This window comes from Camelus dromedarius, chromosome 34 (genome assembly GCF_036321535.1).
Source record: "Camelus dromedarius isolate mCamDro1 chromosome 34, mCamDro1.pat, whole genome shotgun sequence".
In the NCBI taxonomy this organism is placed as follows: Eukaryota; Metazoa; Chordata; class Mammalia; order Artiodactyla; family Camelidae; genus Camelus; species Camelus dromedarius.
In genome coordinates this window covers 16,778,610-16,801,505 of record NC_087469.1, presented here as the reverse complement: position 1 = coordinate 16,801,505, position 22,896 = coordinate 16,778,610, and the positions used below count along the sequence as shown (strand labels likewise).

Below are 22,896 nucleotides of genomic sequence, written 5' to 3'. Positions count from 1 at the left end.
CCCCCCGTTTTTGGCGCGTCTTTGTTTTGGGCAACTTCAGTACAAAAATTTCTAATTTCCGTGGCTCTCGACTCACGGGGCTGAGGCATGCTGGAGGGCAGGGTGACAGAGGCCACGAACAGGAGCAGGAGGGCTCTCCTGGGACACATGAGGGCGCCTTCCCCTCCAGCCAGGACCTCAGAGCAGCAGAAGGAGGTGACAGGAAGTGGGCTCTGGCTGTGAGGGAGGCTGGTGTCGGGGCTAGGGGGTGCACAGATCGGTTTTGACTAAGGCAGGGTTTAGGTCTGCCCAGGGCGGGGGTGGGGGTGGGGGGGTGGGATGGGGCCGAGGAAAGAGTCGTGCAGTACAAGCCTCGGGTCTGGCAGGCCTGGGGTGAGGAGTGGCCCCCACCTGCCAGTTCCAGTCATAAGGTATCCAGTCTTAGTGATGGGTCCCTGCCTTCAAGTCCTGATTGCAAGCACTTCCCGCCGCCCGCTTCCCCTTCCTCAGAGGGCAGGATTCCAGCTCTTTCCCCGTTCCCTGCAAGGCCTGCTTCAGCCCAGGTGGATGCCCAGAGCCAGGACTCAGCATCGTCCCTCCGTCAGGAAGACCCCTCTGACTCACTGCTTCCAGCGCCCTTCTCGCCAGATCCAGCCCGTGGGCGCCCAGGCACCAGGCTGCTCCGGCCTCCTCTTCCCTCCAGCGCCAGGACCTGGAAGACCCAGCCCGAGGGGAACGGGCCTGAGATCCCAACGCAGTCCCCTTGGCTCTGCCATAACGTGCTGCTCTCACTCCCAGGGAGGTGCTCGCGTCTGGGGCAAGAGCGAGCTTCCCTTTCCAAAGGCCAGCGGGGAGCTGTGCAGTTGTGTGGGAGGCCTCCCCAGCTCTGTGGCCGGGACGCCTGACATCGCTCTCCGGGTCTAGGTCAGCCTCAACACATGCTGTACGTTCGCCTTTCTGTGACATCCACACCGTTTGTATGTCCTCATCCTCTGGACTGGAAAGGAAGGGCCTCTGCAGTGGTGTTTTTGAAGCCTTTTCTCCACTCATCTCTCTCTTAACGTTCACCCCCTCCCTGAGTCTCCACGTTGGCAAGGCGAGGGTGGTGGCCCTCCCTCCCCCACTGAAGCCACCATCCCTGCTCTCCTGGCCCAGCTGCCTTGGGGACATCCAGGGGTCTCTTCAGCACCTGGGCTGGAAGGTGATGCTGCCACCGCAGTCACCCCGCACTTAGCTTCTCATCCACAGTCACCTGGTGACAAGGACTGAAGTCAGGTCTCCCGGCCACACCTACAGCTGATGCTTATGTTAAAATTCCAAATGCTGCCCCTCTCTGTGCTTCTCCCCCGCCGCCCCGCTTCAGCATCACCGGGCTCCTCTTGTCCTCCGAGCACAGCCTGCTCCCCGGATCACGCCACAAATCTCTGAGATTGTGAAGGAAACCACAGCGAAGCTTAGAAGTGCTTTGAGACTCTTGGGCCCAAAGTTCTAGCAAAGCTCTGACTGCTGGGGTTCTCCTTTTGGGGGAGGTGTGGGCTCGATGTGGTTGGGGTGACGGAACTCCACGTGGGCCGGACGCACTCTGCCGAGAGTCACCCTAAGGAGATCACTGATCCTGAGGCCACGCTCGGAACCCAGCAGGGGAAACATACACTTCACAGGTGGTGACAGGGATGGGCCGGGCCTCGTTCTCCATAGCTACAGACTTGGATGGACCGTAACCCGTGAGGCCTGTGAGCCTCCTGCCACCCCAGAGCCCAGGCAGGCAGAACCTCTCCGCCCTGAATCCTCAGCAAGCCCCAGGGTGGTGGAATGAGGGGAGGGGCGATAGCCCTCTGTAGGTGCCAGCCGTGGAGGGGCTGCCGGTGGGTCTGCGAAGCGACAAGGAGAAAGGTGATCCCGGCCAGCTGGCAGAGAGAGGGGTGAGAGGAGAGGCCACCTGCGCGTTCCGTTGCGGGGAAACCCTTCCTGGCCTGGCCCTTAGCCAGCGCCGGCGGAGGCCGGGAGGCCAGAGGCAGCACCGCCAAGATGGCCCAGGCCAGGGCCACCTGCTCGGGGAGGCCCTGAGCGGGTGGGCTCCGGGACCAGGGACACCGTTCCTCCCTGCGGAGCCTCAGCGGCGCCTGGCCTCCCCTCCCAGCAGCGCATTCAGCACCCCGCACCCCAGCCCTGCAGCGTCTGTGGTCATGAGAAGCCAGTGAGGGGAGGTCGTGGGGCGGGGGTGCTGTCCTCACACTGAGCCCCTGGGCTCCCGGGACCCACTCAGCCCCTCGGGCTCGTCCTCTCCGTCCTGCTCAGCCTCGGGCTCCAGCTCGGCTCCAGCACCGCCTCCGGGCAGCGGGGCGCTGGGGAGGTACTGCAGGAGCCGGCCCTCCCGCCTCATCTCCGCCAGCTCCTTGGCGCAGCAGCTGGGCGTGTTGGTCTCATAGGTGTCATGGAAGGTGTTGTAGTCCACCTCGTAGAAGCCCTTCTCCAAGGTGAGGACTGGTGTGAACCGGTGGCCCCAGAGAACCTCTGTATCCATGTAGGAGCTCCGTGCTTGGCAAGTCATGCCTGGTGAACAGAGGGCACTTGTGTCAGGAGTGGCCACAGCCATCCAGCCATCATCCATCCATCCATCCATCATCCATCCATTTATTCATCCATCATCCATCCATCCAATCATTCATCAAGCATTTTTGAACATCCACTTTGGGCTAAGCACGATGGAGATACACAGCAGAATAAGACACAGCCCTTGCCCTGAAGGAGCACCAAGTGTGATGGAGGCAGAAAATGGGAAATGAACAAAGCAAGCCTTTGGAGTAGGTTCCTAGAGACTGCTGTGGGTAATTCTGGAAGAGCTAGAGCTACAGACATGGTTCCTGAAAATGCATTAAGTTCTAGAAGATTGAGACAAGAAAAGAGGCAGGAAACAAGATAAATTCCGATTGGGTGAGCCCAGAGAAGCTGCCAGGCGTTTAGAACATACAGGGGTTGTTTGGCGTGGACACATACGGGCAGGAGCGTCCATACGTGCATACACACATACAAACACACACACACACACACACACACGCGCGCGCGCGTGCGTGAAGCGTGGCGTCTTGATTTGAGCAGGCTCTAATGCTTCCATTCCCTGTCCGCTCAGTCCTCACATGCCTGTGTTATTTTTAGGTGCCGCTTTCTCTCCAGGGAGGGCAGCTTTGTTTATGGATGAGGAAACCTCTGTGCTCAGGGTCCCAGAGAGGCAGCTTCCTGATGTTCAGTCTCTTCCCAGCTCGTGCTTTTGGGGAACTGAAGGGGATGCCTGCTCCAGCCCCGAGTTCAGACGTTCTCGGGCAGGGGCCTCACACAAACCAGGCCCAGGGCAGAGGCTGCTTCCTGTCCGGTGTGCCGGTGCTCAGCAACCCCAGTGACCCCACGCACTGACCCACTGTGGGCTCGCAGACTGCTCTCTGCTCCAGGGGTGCTGCCTGGGCCAGGCCTCTCCCTTGGTCCTAGGCCAACCCCCAGCCCAGCAGAGGTGCACAGGTCCAAGCCAGGCACTGACCGTCCTAGACACAGGCCAGATGCCTGCAGCTTGGGGCCTCAGGAAAGACAGCGGGAGGGGACCTCCATGGGAGCTTTGGGTCAGGCCTCCTGGGGTCTTCCTGTCCTCCCTTCCTGCCTCTTGGGAGGGGGCAGTGAGCTGCTCTGGGGCTAGAGACCCCACCCGTGTGCCTGGCAGTCATATTCCGATGCATTTGGAAAGAAGCCCCTCTGGGTGGCAGACGCTGGTTCGCATGTCGCTCCACTTCACCCTCATTTGGCCGGCAAGTCAAGCCGCCTGCCCCCCCCCCCCACACACACACACAGGCGGAGCTGTGCCAGTCAGACCCCGGCCTGAACTCCCAGCCCGTGCTCGGCTCCGTGAAGGCGGCAACCTAGCCCTTGAAGTCTCTGAGATCAGAGCCCGTGGGGCTGGGTGGTCTCCTTTCGCCTTCTGGGGTCCCCTGCAGACCCAGGTAACCCAGCCACGGGAGGCGAGGAGGCCAGCCAGGCCAACTGCAGGACCCTGACTTTGAGCAGGCGCTCGGGGAGAGGCCAGCAGGTGGCGGCGGGGGCGGTGGTAACCCACCACTGTCCTATTTGTCCCCACGTCTCTGACCCGAGCCCCTCTTTGTGGCCTCGAAGTGGAGCTCTTTTCCCAGAAACTGAGCCTGTGTTCTGATCTGAACTCAGCATCGAGGGCAGCGTGACCTGCAAGACCCGGCTCTGCGGGAGGCGGCATCCTGTCTCCTGACTGTCCTCGGCCCCAAAGGCTCCCTCAGCCGCCACCGTGCGCTGCCTGCCAGGCTCTGGCCCCCGCAGATGGCTGAGTGGCCCCCCTGCCCCAGTCCCTGGAGCCAGGCTGCATCCCAGCGGGAAGGTGTGTGGCTGCCCCGTTTGACTCCTTCCCCGCACCCAGCTTCCCGAGAGGCGAGGCAGGCTTGCTCGGCCACCTCTGTGCCAGGCCCCCTGTGTTTTGGGGGGCGGTGTGGTGTCTACAAGCTCTAGATTTGTAAGTGACAGACCTGAGTGTGGACACTTCCTGTCTGCGTGAAGCTCGCACATCTGTAAAGTGGGATGGAGGCCAGCCCTCCAGCCTTGTTGCCGGATTAGAAAACTCTGTGTCCATCAGAGCCCGGGTGAGTGTTCCACAGGTCACCCCCAGGGCCAGCCCTGCTGCTCAGACTCCTCCCTGAGTGCAGAGAGAGGAGGGCAGGAAGGGGAGCAGAAGCAGGTGCAGGGTTTGCTGGGGCTCCTCTGCCCGGGGGTCCTGCCTGAGGTGTGGGGATGCGGGCTCCCGAGTCCCCACACAGAGCCTGGCCGTGGCTGCCTGTGAGTCAGTCACTGTGCAGGGAGGTGCCGGGCTGGGTCCGCAGGGAAGCTGAGGGCAGCCTGCTCCAGCAGGGCCCATGGGTCTGGGGCACAGGTGTGTCTCCAAAAAGAGGATTCCGTGAGTTTGGGAATCCCAGAGTTCGGGAGATGCTGTACCCTGTCCTTCCCTCATGAGGCGGTTCACAACATATAAAGACACCGCCAGGTCCTACTGTAAGAAGTTGGCTCACCTTTATTAACCCCATGTTCCCCAAGGTTATTTGGTCCCAGAACTCTCTTTGGGTGACACCTGCTCCAGGATGGGAGGCGGGCGGTGCAGCTTTGGGTCCCCAGGGCCTGACCTGCCTCCTGGCTCCGGGACTTAGGAGCACTTGCTCATGGGCAAATAATTTGCCTGCCTGTGCCTCTGTGTCTATATCTGCAGTGTAAGGAAAGGCATCTCATGGGGGTGCGGGAGGGCATTCAATGAGCTACTGCACGTGTAGCGTCTAGGACGTGCTGGGACAACCTGCACACGCCAGCTGCTCTCATTACGCCGTCTTGAGGAGCAACACCCCCAGGTCGCCGTTTTGGGGTCGGGCTGGTTGAGCTGCCCTCGCAAGGCTCCATCTTCTGGAGTCACGGCAGCATGAGCTCCGGGGCGGGGTGGGGCCCAAAGAGGAGAAAGCATCTCACCTGTCGCCTCCACCATCCCTTCTAGGATGACCACGACCTCAAACTCCTCCTGGTTCAGCTGGGCCCGCGACATCTCCCAGAAAGGGCTCTTCTCATTGATCTCGTGAGAGATGATGAGCGGGGACACGAGGAAGAGGCGGTCATCCCCCGTGTCGAAGCCCACGTTGATGTCGGTCTGGTTCAGGGGGATGAACTCCCCCTCCTTGGTCTGCCGGGACTTGATGAGCTTGGCGCGGATGGAGGCCTCCACGATGTGGGAGTTGCGGAGGTCGCCCACCCGGAACATAAGGCAGAGCTTCTCGTCCCGCAGGGAGATGACAGCGTGGTTGGAGAACATGAGGGTCTCGGCTCTCTTCTTGGGCTGGCTGATCTTCACGAACATGCAGCCCACCATGAAGGCGTTGACGATGGAGCCGAGGATGGCCTGGACCAGGAGGAGGATGATGCCCTCCGGACACTTCTCTGTGATCACCCGGAAGCCATATCCAATGGTGGTCTCGGTCTCGATGGAGAACAGGAAGGCTGACACGAAGCCGCTGAGGTTTTCAACACAGGGAATCCACTCCTGGTCCCCGACGTGGTCCAGGTCACCCCGGATGTAAGCAATGAGCCACCAGATGAAGCCGAAGAAGAGCCAGGTGACGGTGTAGACCATGGTGAAGACAAGCAGGTTGAAGCGCCACTTGAGGTCCACCAGGGTGGTGAAGAGGTCGCTCAGGTAGCGGTAGGTCTCCTGGACGTTGCCGTGGTGCACGTTGCACTTGCCGCTCTTCTCCATGTAGCGCTGGCGGGGCCTCCTGCCTTCCACCAGCAGGCGTGTGCGGTCGGTGGCGATGGGGATATAATCGCGGGCCTGTTTGGGAATCTTCTTCGGGTCCCTGGTAGTGACTCCAATCTCCATGTCCTGGTTCATGGCGTTCCTAGAATCGCCAGCCATGGCTGGGATACGTTGAATTGAAAAAGATAATCGTCAGTGAGGTGGGTGGACTGGTCAGATTCGCAGAAACCCTAAACTTCAAGGTCGCTCTGCCTTCGCGCCCTCACAGCCCTACACCCAGTGTCCAGTGGACCCGTAGGTGTGGACCAGCGGTGGGCTGTGGGATTCTCAGGGCAGGGAACATGCTTTCTTGATTACCCCCTTATCTCCCTGGTGCCTAGTCCAGGCTCTAGTATATAATGGGAGCTCGATAGTTGTTTGTTGAACGAATAAACGAACACTCTCTGGGTGCAAACTCCATGTTAAGCATTTAAAAGATTTAAAGAAAATCCGAGTGCAATTTACAAAATAGTAATTGTAACAATTCAATAGATGCCTACTGTGTTCCCTGCCTTATACATGGACTCGCAACCACCACAGCGACCCACAGGTAAATCTTTATTTACCTCTTACTTACCCACTAAGTAAGAGGTAAATAAAGATCATACTGTTTGCTCACGATCGCCCTTGTTTCTAATAGTGTCTCTCCCTCCTTTAGAATGTCAGCTCCCCAAGGGCTCAGCTGTGGGTCTGTTTTTTCCTTGATACATTCTAATTTTCCAGAGCATGGCCTGACATATACTATGTACCCAAAAAGTACTTACTGAATGAATGGATGAATAAATAAAAATGACAAGTCCCGGGGGGAGGGTACAGCTCAGTGGAGAGGGCACACCTAGCATGCACGAGGTCATGGGTTCAATCCCCAGTACATCCAATAAGTAAAAAAGAACAATTAAAAAAAAAAAACAACCTAATTACCCCTCCTCCCCCCCAAAAAGAATAATGAGTCCCAAAGAGGTCACGTGACATCCAGGTCACCAAAAGAGTAAGGGGAAGAGCTGATATTTGGGCGCTAGCTGGTTGTGCTCGCTCCCTTCTCCCTCCCTGTCTCCCTCCTTCTCCTTTGAGGTCTCAGCTGCAGACAGAAAGGAGAAGGCGGCAGGGGTCTGGGTCTCCCTGTGCTCACTCCCACCACCTGAGTGGGGAGTCTGTGGCTGTCTGAGCACTGACTAATATGGCGGATTGCTGTGTAGACACACCATTAAAATGCGAATAGAGTAACTCCCTGCCCTCTGAGAAACTGAGCTGGGCATGATGTTAATGCCCCGAGATTTTCAAAGGGTTGTTACGTGTTTTTGGAGTATATGTTGCACTTGGAAGAAACAGCCAGGCACCTGCAGCACTCAGTCTACTGTCTTTCTGTTGTTCTGCTCACAGGCATTTAAAATGCTTGAAGGCTCTGGTGAAGCTGGGAAGGACCATGAGCTTCTCTGCCGCCAAGAGCAACTGCTTCCATTTCTGCCCAGTCTTGAGCCAGGCACCGCACCAAGAAGCTAACATTGTGTTAGCTCATTTGACCCTGTTAGACAAGCGCTGTTACCATCCTTCCATTTTCAGACACGGAACATGAAGCTCAGGTAGTAAGAGGCCGCCTCTGGATCTTGGTTTGTTTGGCTCCAGCACGGGGGCTCTCAGGTCTCACCAGACAATGGTTTGCAGAGGTTGGGATTCTGAGGCTCAGGCTCAGACTTATGAGCTGCTCCTTCCAGAAAGTTCTGGGAGCTTCAGATCCTGGAGACATCCCCTCAGGGGAGACTGTCATTCAGCCCTTCTTCATCTTTATAAACAAGTTCTTGATTTCACAGGCACTCCCCTTCCCGGGAAGCTGCGTCCCTGAGAGCGCAGCCTGGGTGAATGTTCTGTCAGCCAGGAGCCAGCTGCCTCACTGACTGAGCGAGGAAGACTTCACCCACCACGGAGAGGCAGACCCTTCCTCTGCTGCCCGCGTGGCTGCTGCAATTTCAAGGTAACCTTTAAAATCTCACATTGATGGGTCACAGGAAGCGCTGTTTGTTTCAGACATCCGCTGGCCATTTTCCATTCTGCACAGGGCCACCTGCTCCCTGCCCCTCCGTGGCAGCTACGAAGATAAATGAGACTAGGAGGGGCTGCTCGGTGCTGCTTTGCAGAACCCCCCAGTGACGTGGCTCTGCCCCTGGCTAGGAGACTGCTTCCTGAAACCTCGACCGGAGATGCCCAGAAACAGTGAGAAAAGCCGCTGCTCTCAAGGCTCCGTGTGCTCCTGGGGACCCCGGCTGCTGGGACCCGGATGGGGGTCCGGTGGGAGTGCTGCCCGGACTCCCTGGGCCTCTGACGCTGGGCAGCGCAGGCCCAGCGCCGGCGAGGATGAGTCACCCGGCGCCTGGGAGGCACGCTCCCCGCCCTCAGCTTTCAGGAAAGCAGCTTTCTGCTGATTTTCTGCACTGTTTCCTTCTTTATTTTTAAACATACTTTCAGACGTTCTTGTAGGAGAAGGCCCTGTGCTGGGCTGGAGACAGAAAAAGGGTTTTTGGGACACCTCAGCCCGGATCTGAAAACTGTCTGTGTCCGGCAGACAGGAAAAAGAGGCTTGCTTCTGAGTTGATATCGGCACACATGTCCCCCGAGTGAGCTGGGGGCATCCGCGGAAGTTATTACCCCCTCGGCCCAGGCTGAGGTCTGTGTGCTAGCTCAGCTTGCAACACACTTGCCCTGCGAGCCAAAGAAAGACAGTCTGAACGCTCTTTGCCTCAGTTTATTCTGTTGGAAACCTCGGGTAATGTGCTCCACCCTTCCAGCTCTGGGGCCACCGTGGGGACCCCAGGAAAGAATATATGAAGACAAACATAAGGATATATGTAAACACTGGCAAACTCTCTTTGAATTGAAGTGTAATGCAATGTCCCAATAAACCCATTTTACAGATGAAGACAGAGGCGGGGGCATCTAAGGCCAGTGTTTAAAGCCTCAGGGGGTGACCTGCAGGGCAGGTGTCAGGCGTGGAGCCGCTGATCCCCAGCTTCCTTAGAAGAGTAAGCGAATCACTCATCCTAGGTATCTCGGCCCTCAGTTCTGCGGGGGCGTCAAGTCAAAGGGTTTTCAGGGACAAGGAAGACGAACTTCTTGAATCAAATTTTCAAGCTCCATCTATTAATTTGTGCATCCTTCTTTAAAAACTCACCAGGTGCTTTCTTTAAAAACCTCATCATTCTGCAGCTATTTGTTCTTACCAGCTTAGTTCCTGGATGTTTTGTGGTTTTGCTTTTTGGACCTGAGTTCCCAGCTGGGTGACAGCGTATGTGATACCAGGTGTGAAAGCCCACTGGAAACTGACACGCAAGACTCGTTCATCCATCCATCCATTCATTCATTCAGGGAATCTGTGCCCCCACGGACAGCCACTGCCGATTGGCGCCTCTGCCCTGGGGCGGGAGGAGGCGGCACAGAGTTTCACCCTTTCCCGTGCCTTCTGTTCGCAAGGGTCCTGTTAAAATGCAGATTCTGGTGCAGCGGATCCGGGGTTCCCAGAAAAGGCACTTTTTTCAAGAAGCTTCCAGTGCCATTGGTGCTGCTGGTCCCCAGGCTTGTCTCTATCCTGGTGGCCATTGTGATCGGCTGGGAGCTGGACGCCAGGCTGGTGCCCAGGTCCCACGCCCAGGGAGCCCAACCCCAGGTAGTTCTACTGGGCAAAGGAGGCCAGGACCCCTGCCCTATTTCCTGCCCTCAAGGAACTCATGGAATGGTGGTTCACACAGGCAAACAGTGCCATAGAGAGTGACAGGGGGACAGGGCGTGGGTCTTGTTCAGCTTGGCCTGAGGGGGTGAGGAGGAAGAGTCAGGAAAGACTTGGTGAGGAAGATGCCCAGCGAAGGAGTGAGGTGCGCCTTCCCGACCTGAGACGCAGGTGCAGTCTTAACGGCTCCTGTCCTGAGCACCCATCGCGAGCCGTCTCTGCAGGGCACTCTTTAGGCATTCTCTCATGTAATGCTCACACGCATCTATCCAGTCTGTCTTGGCCTGTGATCGTTTTCGGATCACAGAAGCAGAGTGATTTAGTGACTTGCTTAAGGTCACTCAGTTAGGAAGTGGCATGCCTGACTCCAAAATCTCTAAACGCAGCTCTGAAGTCTGACGCAGGAGGCAGCCGGGGACGCTTCCCCATCCGTGCTTGGGAACCAGTCTACGATTTAGCACCGGGCTGCCCGTTGCGCCCCGGCTCCGCGCACAGCTGGGGCTGTCCCCTCTCCTCCTCGCGGGCTGTGTCTTCCACCCACCTCCTGCTTTCCTCCTGAGCTAAAGCCCTCTGTTCCTGCTTCCAGCTGCTCCTGGACTTTTTCTCACGACAGCAATATTTGTTCACACAGGTGCCTAGTTGCTCCAAGGAGACAGGGTATCCACTTGTCCCAGCAAACACCTGCTGACCTGGTGTAATCACTGAGCACCCCGTCACTCCCGGAAGCATCTTGTGTGGAAGCTGTGGCCCCTCCCAGGGCAGAGACCACTGATCTCACTCTGGATGACTCTGGCTGGACTCCCTGTTATCTAAGGCGTGTCTGCTTCTGCCAGGAGTGGGGTGAGTATCTGTCAGGCCCGAGAGGGGCGTGAGTACTGTCCTAACCAGAACCCAGGAGGCTGGTGCCAAACTCTGCCGCATCCAAAGGCAGATGGGCGAGGTCAGTGAACGGAGCTGCTGCATCTTTTAACACTGCCACACCGTGTATGCATGTTGTTCAGATATGCATTTTCTCCTATTGTTACTCACATTTGACGACTTCTCAGACTTTCATTTTCATATTTTTGATAAAGAAAAAGATTGTCAAAGATATCATTCTTCTTCTAGGACAAGCAATTATATGAACATACAGCAAATGCAATCAAAACGAGCTCTGGATTTCAGGAAGACAATAGGGAGTGGTGAGGACTGAGGTGAGCCAAGTACACCTGCCATCCAACAGGGGGCGCGTCACTCGGCCCGAGCTGATTAGTGTCAAGCAAGAATGTGGAGCGGGTGCTGCAAGATCTTCCACTCTCTTTTTCCAGAAAAGCTAGAGATGGAGATGTTTAAACATGAAATTTATGTTTTTCAATGTTGACAACGAATTCCACAATGTTTGAAACACCGAGCTAGCCAAGGAAAATATATCTGGGAGTCAGATTCAGTCGGGCAGCTGCCAGCGTAGACTCCTGGGCTACCGAGTTGGAGAGGCTTTCTCCCCACATGCACACGCTGGCTGGTACTCTGAGTGATGCTGAGCGTAGCGTTAAGAGTCGTAGTGATGCCAATAAATTCTCCTCAGAGCTTTCCTGTTTGCACTAATGAGCCTGCCATGAGCGCAGCCTGTCAATCCTCAGCACAGAAGAAGCCAGAAGGCCGATCTGGGTCTCACACGATAGCAAAGAGAGGGGAAACGGACTGCTGGCTCTGTTCCCGCGGTCCTAACCAGCCTTGTTCCCCACCACCCCAGCCTCCCCCGTTGTGTGACGGGTGCCAAGACCCCCTGCTCTCACAGAGCATCCTCTTCCCACCCGCCTCCTCCCAACTACACCCCTTGCAAGTGTGCTGCAGAGAGCAGGGTCTTGGGAAAGCGTTCTGTCCTCCCCGTCACTGTCACCGTCACCGCAGGTAGAAGGGGTTCCCAGTGGGTGGAGATGTCTGACCTTAAAAGCTTCGGAGAAGGTGGAGGGAACACCCTCTTCGGGGGAGGGCTGTGACGGCAGGAGGTGGGTCGGGTCAGGAGCTGTTTCTGGCTGGGATGAAATGGGTGCTGGTGACCCACCCGAGGGGATCCTGGAAGAAGAGGGCTGGGGGCTCTGCGGGAGGAGGGGAGTGGACCGCAGGTGCTGGCTTGTGTGCCCAGAATGCTCCTCATGTCACGGGCTCACTAGGGCTCGGGGAAGGCGTGCTCCTTTTTGCTCTGCTCCAAGCTGAACATCCAAACAAGGATTCTGCCAAGGTCTGCCACAGCCAAAGTGAGCTCTGGCACCCCTCTCTCTGGACTGCACACCTGTTCCGTGACTGTGTGAGGGGGAGCATGTGCCGGGGGAGAGCACGGGGCTTTGAGTGGAACCTGGAGCTGGGATGATGTGGATGGAGGAGCTGTGGCGGCCATGGCAGGGGAGCCGCTGTGTAAGGCGGGAGGAGGGGGAGGAGGCGCAGGTGATGAGGGCCCTGCTGTGTCCGACTGCTCGAATGACCTTCCCTGGGGACCTGTCACAGGCTCCCAGGTCCCACCTGCTCAGGCATCCCAGGCTCCATCCTGCGGCTGCCTCTGTCCCTCCAAGGGGAGCCCTCGAGCCTGGTCCCTCAGCACCCGTGGGGTTATTGTTTAGAGGGACGTCCAGGTGGGGGCGGGGCTGCTCCCAGAGGGAGTCAGCTGTCCCGAGGTTTGACTGAGACATGCCCTGCCCAGAGGGAACATCTACCCCATCTGTGCTGCCTCCCCCTTGCCCTTTGCATTCATTTTGCTTTTGTTTTAAATGTGCTCAATTTATTTCCCACAGTGGGTTATGCTGACTTATTTCTTTGCGGAGTAGCCCTGGTAGTGAGATGTGTGTGTGTTCTTCCCTGAACCAGGTGCTTTACGACTGTTAACTCACCTAAGTATCTCCACAGCACTGTACGTGTTTCATTGCAGGGTTTTTTAAGGAAGACAGAGTTTTTGCCTGATACGAGGGCAGACAGGTCTTGGCAATTGCTTGCGGAAGTCAATTCTTTGGCAGAAATACAGAGAGATGGTATTTTAAAGATCTACTTGAGTATGTCTAAGTGAGTCCGAATAGATTCAGTAATTTTTAAAAGGGCAAAATCAGGCCAAATTTGAGGCATGGACTATAGATTAATCACACGGACCTCTCAAGCAGTTTAACGTTCGTGAGTTCCTAATTGTTGAGCAGTGCCCCCGGGAGCAGGCCTGGCAGCCTGTGGCTGAGCTTTCCAGCTCCGCTGTCTCCCATTTCGTTGTCCTCCCTGGCAGCTGCTGGGGACCCCTGGTGTGTCCTTCACATCTATGCATCTGAATACTCAGCCACGGCTTCCTGGCCACAATCCAGCCCCACCTTCCCAGCCCCCGGAAGACGTATGAAAAATCATGAACAAAAGGGCATGAAAATCAAATTAGTTCATTTTGCATTTTCCCCACATTTGTATCAGTCTGCCCGGTACTTTTCCCTTTTAGGCCGGCTCTCTCTCTGAAAGTGAGCAGAATCGTTATAATTCATTCTCTTCGTCGTAACCCTGCACTGTATGTATTCTGCATTAAATAATAAAGGCGATTAATAATTAAGTCAAAATGAAAAACCACTTGTTTCCTCTCTACAGCCCCAGGGACAGAGTTCCCGGGCTGGTGCCAATTTATCAGTGATGATCAGAGACGATGAGACAGGCGCAGTGCAGGGAGGATGGTATCAAGAAAGCAAGATAATGTGAATACAAATATACTTACCGCCAAGTGAAAAAGATGGGAGGTGACGGAGGTACGGGGACCAGTGGGAAAGGACCAGAGCCCCAGGGCATGATGGGTAAAGTCCCAGCAGTCCCAGCTGAGACCCGCTGGGGGCGTTCGGTGCGCCAGCTAATCTTCTAAGTGCCTTCTATGTCTTGACTCATTTAATCATTTCAGAAAAGGTATGAGGTAGTACTGTTTCCCCCGTTTATAGGTGAAGAAACAGGCACAGGGGAGAGTGAGCAGTAACCTGCCCTCGAGCTAGTGTCGTGGATCTGGACTTGATCCCAGGCTGACCAGCCCCAGGGTCACATGTTATGTCTAACAAAAACCAGGAAAAGTGAGCCCTCCACGTGGTCCAATGAAGAGGAGCGATACGAACATCACGGGAGAATGAGTGGCCTGGAGAAGCAGTAAGAATAAGAGAAACAGGAGGCGAAGAGACTTGGAGGAAAGGGGCTGAGAATGCAGGACAGTTCAGACAACAGAGGCTGAAAAGACAAAGTGCCGAGAAGCAAGGGAGGGCATCAGAATGAGGGCTGAGAAGAAGAAGAGAAAGAACGGAGGGAACTAAGTCTGCTTTGCCCTTTGCTATGCCGTTGTGCCCATGTTACAGAAAGTAAAAGGACGGTCTGAGGAACTAAGGGATACGCCCAAGGTCACACAGTTAAGTTCCCGGCAAATCGAAAAGAAGTATGTTAACTACAAAATGCTGATGGAAGAAACCAAAGAACATCTGAGGAAATGGAGAAACATACTGTGTTCCTGGAGGGGAACACAATACAGTAAAACACGTGTTCTCCCCAAACTGATGCACAGGTTTGAGGCCATTCTTACCAAAATCCCACAGGATTTTTTTGTAGCTACAGAGAAGAATTTCCTGAAATTGATATGGAAAGGCAAAGGAACTAGAATAGGTTAAAAAAAAAAAAAAGAATAAAATGGAAGAAATTGATTTACTCAGGTTCATAACTTACTACACAGGTACAGTGATCGGGACCATGGAGTTTTCCCAGCCCCCTTAGAAAGCCTTCCCCGGCCCTCCTAGGTCTCTCTAGTGATGCTTGCCCTGACGCCACATGTGTCTCGGCTCCCCTGCCTCCCCTGGTCAGTACTTGGAGAGAGGGCTCTTGGCGAGGGGTGGGGGGCAGGGTGTGTAAATGGTGGTGGGCAGGGGCAGGGTGTGTAAACGGCTCAGTCTCCTAGCCCTGGTTCCCACACCAGAGCTGGCCTGGGGTAGGCTCCCCGTATACATTTTTGAAGGAATATATGAGCGACTTTTTAAGTTCATCCAATAAAGGGCACTTTCCAAAGGGACTGAGGCAGCCTGAGCCAGGACCTGGGGGCGGGAGGGCCTGCGTTCCGTGATGTGGTGGGGTCGCTCTGCGAGAGCCCCGGTGCTCTGGCCATCCTGAGGTCCTGTGTGTAAGGTCCCTGGGACCTGGCCCTGTGGGACCTGTTGTCCCTGTTGTCCCTGTTGGGCGGCCAGCTTCCTGGGGCAGAGGCAGAGCCTCTTCCCTGCTTGTGACCCTCCTCCTGGCCGGGCTCTGGGCATCGGTGCTCAACAGCCCAGCCCCGGGAGGGGGCAGACTCTGAGCGTGAGACACGGGGCACAGGTTCGGCTCCCTGACGGCCCTTCTCCGCTCTTGCTTTCCCCCTCTTTTCCTTTATGAGCCGCGAGAAGTAACACAGGGTGGGGGCCTTAGGGCCCACCTGACCTTAAGTTGAAGAGCCTGAAATGTGTGAGGGGACGGAGTGGACAGCACATCCAGCCCCAAGCAACCAGGTCTCAGAAGGTGAGAATGAGATGCTGAAAGCTCGTCCTTGTTCGATCTCCCCGCCTTCCCTTTTCACTCCCTGCACCAGCCTCTCCGGCTACATGTGCTCTGACCCTTGGTGACCAGGAAGTGCCATTGCCACCTGCCAGACCGCTCAGATATCCCTGACCTCTGCCTTCAGCCTGCCCTGGTCTGGAACGGTGGTGGAACACTGACGCACCAGCCAGCATCTCCAGGGTCGTGTGTTAAAGGTTTGGCTGTGACATTTAGCCCAACACGGCCGTTGGCAAGCGCTATGGCCATCCCGGGCTCCGCGGCCCAGAATAGCTCCCTTATCAGAATGTCAAGGTGGGAGGGACTAGATAAGCGGGTGGCCCTGGCAGAGACCACCCCGCGTCCCCCGGCAGCTAGGGCTCGGGAAGGGGAAGCTGTCCCCTCCGTTTTAAAGTCATTCCAGAGAAAGTCACTCCACTCCGCAGGTCTCTTAGGGAAACACATTCAGGTTTGGTTTTTGTTTTGTTTTGTTTTTTTCCCAAATGTCTCCCTACAATGTGGGAGTTTGTGTCTGAACTCCCATTCTTCTTATTTTGTCCCCAGGAAAAACGGAAGCATTATTCCATGGCTGACAACAGTTTATAGACGTCTGCTGGTGGGCCCTGGTCTCGGCGGCCTGTCTGTAGCTGGGACACAGTAACAATTGAATCCAAAAACGGCTTCTTCCAACCACCTAATCGATTCCTGGCCCCTGCCCCTCTCTCCATCACCCTCCCATCTGCAGCCTAAAAATTCAACCAGGATTGCTCAGAAGATGCAAACTTTGGCTAGCATCCTAAATGGAAAACACAACCTCCCTGCCCGAACGATCACATCCCAAGGTTTTCAAAAATTAATTATTCCTGGCACATCTGGGAGATCACGTCAATGGCTGCTGAACTGATGTAAAAACAAAGAACAGATGGAGAAGCGGTTTTCAAGTACGTGAGTGCACAGGACACCGCCAGTGGCTTTGAGAGCCGGGCCATTTTCGGAGCAAAGGGAGGGAGGGTGGGCTGTGGGGTCAGCATCCTCACGGGCGGGGGACTAGAACAGCGCGGGCATCTCCTGGGCGGGAAACCCAGGGAGCCCCAGGGGGGGTTTTGCCACACAGTCTGTGAGGAGGCCACGTGGATTCTGTGGGACCCACAGAGGGAAGAGCTCTCTGCCCAGCTCAGCATGTGCCCACAGACTTGGGGGAACCCATATCGGGGAATCCCACTGGGATGGGACTCTGAGGCCGGAGAAGGCAGGGCTCCAGGACCCCCGGGACAGTGGGGGCCCTTCTCCTCCCCACCCTTCCTCCCTGCCTCCTCCTCCCCCTGCGCTGCTTGCTGGACGGAGCTCACTCATCTCTGCTCAATGCTACTTAAACAAGGAGTGCTGCTGGGAGGGACGCCAGCAGGGGACAGGAGCATCTGTGACCCAGGGAGCCTCTTTCTGTTGGAGAGCTAGATGGTGAATGTAGAACATGCTCGGGGAGATCCCGAGCCCCACGCTTTTGTGGAAAGGACAGACCATTTCCCTACGGGATGTTTCCTCTTCCAGTGGTGGCCCTGGTGCTGTCCTAATAATTTATGCTGTTGCAACAACTTATTATCAATCTCTTAATTAATGAACAGAGCCTGGCAAGTAATAAACACTTGACAAATGCCTCCAAATAGTCCTTCCAAGGTAAAAGAATGATTTTTTTTTTTCTCTCGAGCCTTAGGTCCTAAGTCTCCACTCCGTGAACTTGATTCCAGGTTGTTTGGAACCAGGATGGTGGCGTGGGGTGGGGTGGGGTGAGGTGGGGTAGGCTGGGAGGAACAGTGAGAAAAGAAAGCAGTGGATGGGGAAAGAAAAACAGGTCCCGTCACATACATAAAACGCCAAGCATCACACAGTACGCATTCAGTAAGCGCCGATTCCTTGATATTATTGATATTATTGCACACCCCCTGCGCCCCAACACGTCCTCTGAAGTTCCGCCTCTGCCTCCAGGCAGCGTCAGGCCGTCTCAGGTCAAATCAATAGTTAAAAGTCGCAGGCAGGCCTCCAAGAGCCTTTCTCTCTAAGGCCCACATCACTCGCTCTGCTAGATTCTTCCACCAGATTTTAGGAAGGTTGAGGGCCTCCTCGTTCAGCCGGCTGATGGGGTTTACTCCTGGGTTTTGAGGAAAAGGTGTGGATTTGGGAAGGCCAGAGCACCTTCCAGGCTGGGCGTTTGACAGTGGAAAGACTCTGGATTTGAAGCCAAGCATTGAGAAGTTAATGGCCCTGCCAGTCACTAGTGCTCAGAGATCTCTCAGCCTCGGCCTTTCGGATGGAGTGATGCCCGCCTCCCAGGCCTGGAGTCCAGCTACGTGTGCATGAATGTGTCCCGCTCAGTACTTGGGTCATAAACATTAGCTTCTTTCCACTGCCTCCCTCCCACGTGGAGAAGTACTTTGTGAACCAGAAAGCGCTGTGATGTGGGGCTTAGTGATGACCAAGAGGTACGTTCTGGAGTCAGGCCCAGGTGAGACTCTAAACTGTAGGCTGTGTACCGCCGCCGGCAGTTTACAGAGCCTCGCTAAGCTGCACTGTCTCACCAGCAGAATGAAGATGGTCATATCTGCTCCATTAAAAGGATCAGAAGAGAGCAAGGTGCTGGGCACAGTCTGTCACAAAGCAAACATGCGTGTGCCTGTTGATCTGCTGGTGTTAGAAAGGCCTCCCGGAACAGGTGCTGGGCTGGCCTTACCCGACCCGATGCTTGGCACAGACCCTGGAACTTCTGGGGGCCAGAGCTCGTTCGAGGAGCCAGCGGCACTCACAGGCTGCCCCGCAGCCCCAGGGAGCAGAGCCCTGGCAGGGGGAGCCACCACGGCTCTCCAGGGAGACGCGTGGGTGCGTGGGTTCGGGGAGGGTGGGGACAATGATGCCATTCCCTGGTCCCTTAACCCTGGCCTTGGAGCTTTCACCCTTGGCCTTTCTGAGCAGTTTGAAAGATGTTTCAGAAGAGATAGGGGCGCACGCAGGAAGTGACCAGGCGACAGGAGGGCAGAATTAGCAAGGCCATGTTTCCAATTTGGCCAGACTTAAAAGAAAGCAAGATTAAGCCAAGGATCTAAGGCTGAGCTCTCCACATCCCCACTTGAAGGCAGAGCCGCTGTCCAGGGGGAATGCCGCCCCCTCCCCACTGCCCTGGCCTCTCACACCACTGATGGGGGTGTTCAGCACTCCAGGTATCCCTGCTCTGGAACACAGCAGAGCCACCTCCAGTCCTCTGAAGGCTAAATTCCCAGCCCAGGGCAGCCCACCTTCTTCGGGGACCTCAGATTTCCTGGTTGAACTTTGCACCCATCCTAAGCTGTCCCTCCTTGCGGCTCCTAAACTGGCAGGTGCCGAGCAGCTAGCCGCCAGCCCAACAGGCACCCTGAGATCACAGGTCCCGCCTTCCAGAACCAGTGAGCTGGGGAGAAATGGAGGAGGAAAGAAGACAACTTACTTGTTGAGATCCGAGCTTCCGAGTCCCACTGACGCTAACTTCTGGGGTGTCCCTCAGAGGCGGTGCAGGGGGCGTTCAGGGCCCCTGAGGGCTCCCGCCAGCCCCAGCCATCAGGGTAGCCTTGGACTCTGCCTAGAGCCTCTCCCTGCCGTGGGGTCCTGCGGGCAGAGGCTTCTAAGCCATCCTGGCCCTTCTCTCGCCAGCCCCCTGCAGCCAGTCACTAGTCACTCCCTTTCTCCAGCGGCAGCGGCGGCGGGAGGCTCGCGCTCTCTCTCCCCACCTCCCTCCCCCTCCGCCTCCTTCCCCTCCGCCCTCTTCCCTCCCCGGTTCTCCTCCCCTTCTGCCCCCGGTGCGAGGAATCTCTGTGTAATAATGTGTAATCGCCGGTTTAAAGGACCCCAGGCAAAGCGGTGGGGGGCGGGGCGGGGGTTCCGTGTGATGGGGGCGCGGGCAGTTCTCAGTGAATCGGGTCGGGAAAGCAGGGCGAGAGCCCGGGGGAGGGGGCGGGCAGCTCTGCGCTCCCCGCACCCCCGGGGCGCCCTCCCTCCGCCCCTCCGCCAGGCCCGCGCCCCCTCCCCGCTGCACCCGCCGGTGGTCCCGGGTCGGGGGTGGTTTCTGGCCGTGCAGGTGCAAAGGACGGGGATCTGTGCGCGCGCAAGTGCCTGCGCGTGAGCGCGCGCGTGTTTGGTGGGTGCGGTGCAGCCGAGCGAGCGAAAGAAGGAAGAAACTAGGACGGTAGAAATCTTGGATCAGAGCCTCTGAGGGGCTGCTCAGTCACTCCGGGTGCGTTTAGGGGACGATTGGCAAAATTTAGTTGCGCTGCTTAGATGGAACCTAACAGGTGGGTGGCACTCCTTGGGGAGCTGCGGGGCACAGTCTGGGCGCTGCATCCGCACCACCACGGACCTTGCTTCTGTGGGTGGAGTGAGGGCCTGGGGCGCCCTGCCCGCGGGCTGGAGATGGAGCCGGTCCAGAGACAGGAAACAGGCCGGCGGCTCCCGGCTCTCTGCTCGCCCTGGCCATCCTCTCCAGGGGCAGGCGGCCTGTGGATGGCTGGGCACAGCAGGAAGTGCTCCCTCTGCTCCCTGAAGTCCTGAGTAGTCCTGACCCAGAGCCACCGCCTAGCAGCCACCTCCCTTCCCTCCCTCTTGGGTTCCTTCCTGCCCTGTGGAAAGATGAGTGTCTGCATTTATTCTCTTACTCCTGGGAGTTGTAGGAAAGCCAGCTACTGACGTCACACCCCGGGCCCAGGGGGGGCTGCTGTGCAGGGAGGGCCGGGGGCTTCTCTGAGAACTGGTCCATGATGGGGGGGGGGTGCCTCCCTTGTCCCTCTCTGTGGCCCAGCCTTTCGGGATCCACACCCCGGTCCCAGGCCCCGAGTGTGTCTCCTCTTGGGGCAGGCACACCAGATCAGGAGTGAGAACAGTGTCCCCCGGGCAGGGACTCGGACTCTCCTGTTCCCTGTGGTGTCCCCAGCACCTACCACAGGTGCGCAGTGAGTATTTATCAAGCGAACACTGTCAAAAACAAGAAAGCCAGTGTATTAATTACAAGAAGAGAACACGTGCTTGTCACCGGGGCAGGGGTGCACCAGCCCTGTCCTCTCCTGTAAGCATGAAGGCGGGTCAGTGAGCCGGCAGCTTGGTCTCTTGGGGGCTTCTCTTGCTGGGGGAGCAGCGAGCCCACAGCCCACTGCCCAGGCAGGCTCCCCGGGGACAGCGCGCATAGCCAAGGCCAGGTTTTGCTCCTAGACGCCCTCCCCTCTCTCCGCAGTGAGGCCGCAGTGGTCCTGCGGGACGGGAACCTCCCCTGCCCCTCGGGGGCAGCAGGTCTCCTGCTCCTCCGTTCACGTGTTGGTCTCATGACTGAGCACTGGGGGGCGTGCACGCAGGGTCCTAAGTCCTCCATCTCCTGGTTCTTGGAGAGACCTTGGCTGGTAGCTCTGGGGACCAGATGACACACCAGAAGCATCTGCTGAGCCCAGGAGGTGCTCTGGCCTGAGGTGGCAGTTGCTTGGGGTTCAGTGTAAAGACTATGGGATTTCTTCTGCCCTGACCCTGGGGAGCCTGGCTGATTTTGAAGCAAAATACAGGGTGACCTGGGAAATGTTATTTTGTATATATTCTCACAGTGATGGACCTTGGACCAGGAGACAGAAAACCTGGATCCAGTTCTCAACCTAGACCTGAAAAATGACAAATAGCGTTCTATTCCTGACTGGTTTTTGCAAATTTAGGTGAGCTCTGACTTTCTTCATGCTCAAGTCCCCCAGAGACCAGGTGACATTTGAGCACGGGGAGACACGATCGAGAACTCCTTGGGGGATGGGGAAGGGATCAGTGCATCTTTTATTGTCTGGAAATGGGTGGGGTGATGCTGGAAAGCAACAGAGAATTCGTGTGTGCCACTGCTGGTAATTAGAGCCCAGAACCACTGCCTCTGTGCACCCCCCCCCCTCCGCTTCTTACCTTCCTTCATTGAGCGAGAGATGAATTCACAATTAAAGTTTTCTCTTTCGAATATGACACACAGGAAATTATTTTTTCTCCTATTTATAGAAATTCCATTTGCATTTATGAGGCTGGTAATGTCTCATAAATATTTCCAGCCTGATAAAATATTAATTAAAAGAGTTTGTTGAGTTATACTCTGAAGTCCTAACTAAAACTCTTCTAAGACAAATATTTTAAGTATTTTTGCTCATGTCAGGAGAATTCCTCATACGTCAGTTGTGTACATTAATAAACCCATCCATAAACAGCAGATGTGTGTCAGTCAATGGTATTTCTCTTTCTCGTGGTTTCTTTATGCTTAAACCACAGACACACACACGTATACATTAAATCTACGTGTTCAGTCAGTGAATAGTGGTCATCTATAAATTAAGGCCTGCTATGTTTGCGGCACTCTGATAGATATTGTGAGAGAGACTTAAAAAAGTCTTGCAGTGGGCTTTGATCTAAAAGGTCTAAAGATTGAATTGGGAGGGTCAGCCGATGTGTGGGAAATGTTGGCAGACAAATTAACAACTTGGGATTTTTATTCGCAGGTGCTAATTGAGGGGATGCAGGTGTAGAATTGACAGTAAGTCAGAACAGAGTGGAGAAGGGGGAGCCGAGGGCTGACATCCCGAGAGAAGCGAGGCTCCACTGAGCCTAGGATTTGACCGTGAGAAGGGGGCTTGTCTGAAGAAAAGGCCCGGAGAGGCAGGCGCACAGGGACCTGCGGTGAGGGAGGGGTTGCCGCTGGGGGCAGCAAAAGCGGGAGGCAGTGGTGACCACCAGCGGCTGTAACTCACCGAGTGCCTACTGCGTGCTGAGCTCTGCCAGCGCTCCCATGACTCAGTGCTTTTGAGCTTCTTAAGGCCCTTGTGAGAGCATTATCGTCATTTCTCAGGTGAGATAACTGAGGCTCAGACAAGCGAAGTATCCCCTCACTGGCATAGATATTTTAGTAACTTTCAGGAGCCAGTTTTGTTTGATTATAACATCATGTTCCTAACTGCTAGGGGCTGAACTGCGTGACCCTGCCTCAGATTCATAGGTTGAAGCCTTAACCCCCAGTCCTTCAGGTTGTGGCTGTCTTTAGAGATGGGCCTTCTAGAGGGATGGAGTTTGAATGAATCTGTTGTCGTAGGCCCTGAACCAGTTTGGCCTGGATCTTCACAAGGAGGGAAACTGACACAGAGAGAGAGAGCAGGGAGGCGCACACGCAGGGTCATGGCCACGTGAAGACACAGCGAGGAGACAGCGGTCTGCAAGCCACGGAGAGAGGCCTCAGGAGACACTGAACCTGCTCTTGGACTTCCGGCCTCCAGAACTGTGAGAAATTCCTGTTGTGAAAGCCCCCAGTTCTGGGGCCTTTTGTGACAGCGGC

General features: G+C 56.0%; 1 protein-coding gene across 1 annotated transcript; it reads right to left on the bottom strand.

Annotated features, from left to right (window-relative positions):
* Positions 1–303: 303 nt before the first annotated feature.
* KCNJ5 (potassium inwardly rectifying channel subfamily J member 5) lies at positions 304–19,278 on the bottom strand. The gene is made up of 3 exons (XM_010986273.3): positions 19,021–19,278; positions 5,497–6,435; positions 304–2,532 (listed from the first exon to the last, which is right to left on the bottom strand). Exons 2-3 carry the CDS (start codon positions 6,431–6,433, stop codon positions 2,210–2,212), a joined length of 1,260 nt encoding a protein of 419 aa, XP_010984575.1. The 5' UTR covers positions 6,434–6,435; positions 19,021–19,278; the 3' UTR covers positions 304–2,209.
* Positions 19,279–22,896: the final 3,618 nt, after the last annotated feature.

Excerpts from the sequence above, each read along its gene's own strand:
- KCNJ5 (XM_010986273.3), bottom strand. The coding sequence starts at position 6,433 with ATGGCTGGCGATTCTAGGAACGCCATGAACCAGGACATGGAGATTGGA. Across the intron at positions 2,533-5,496 it reads AGGGATGGTGGAGGCGACAG|GCATGACTTGCCAAGCACGG; the intron begins GTGAGATGCTTT and ends TCTGTTCACCAG.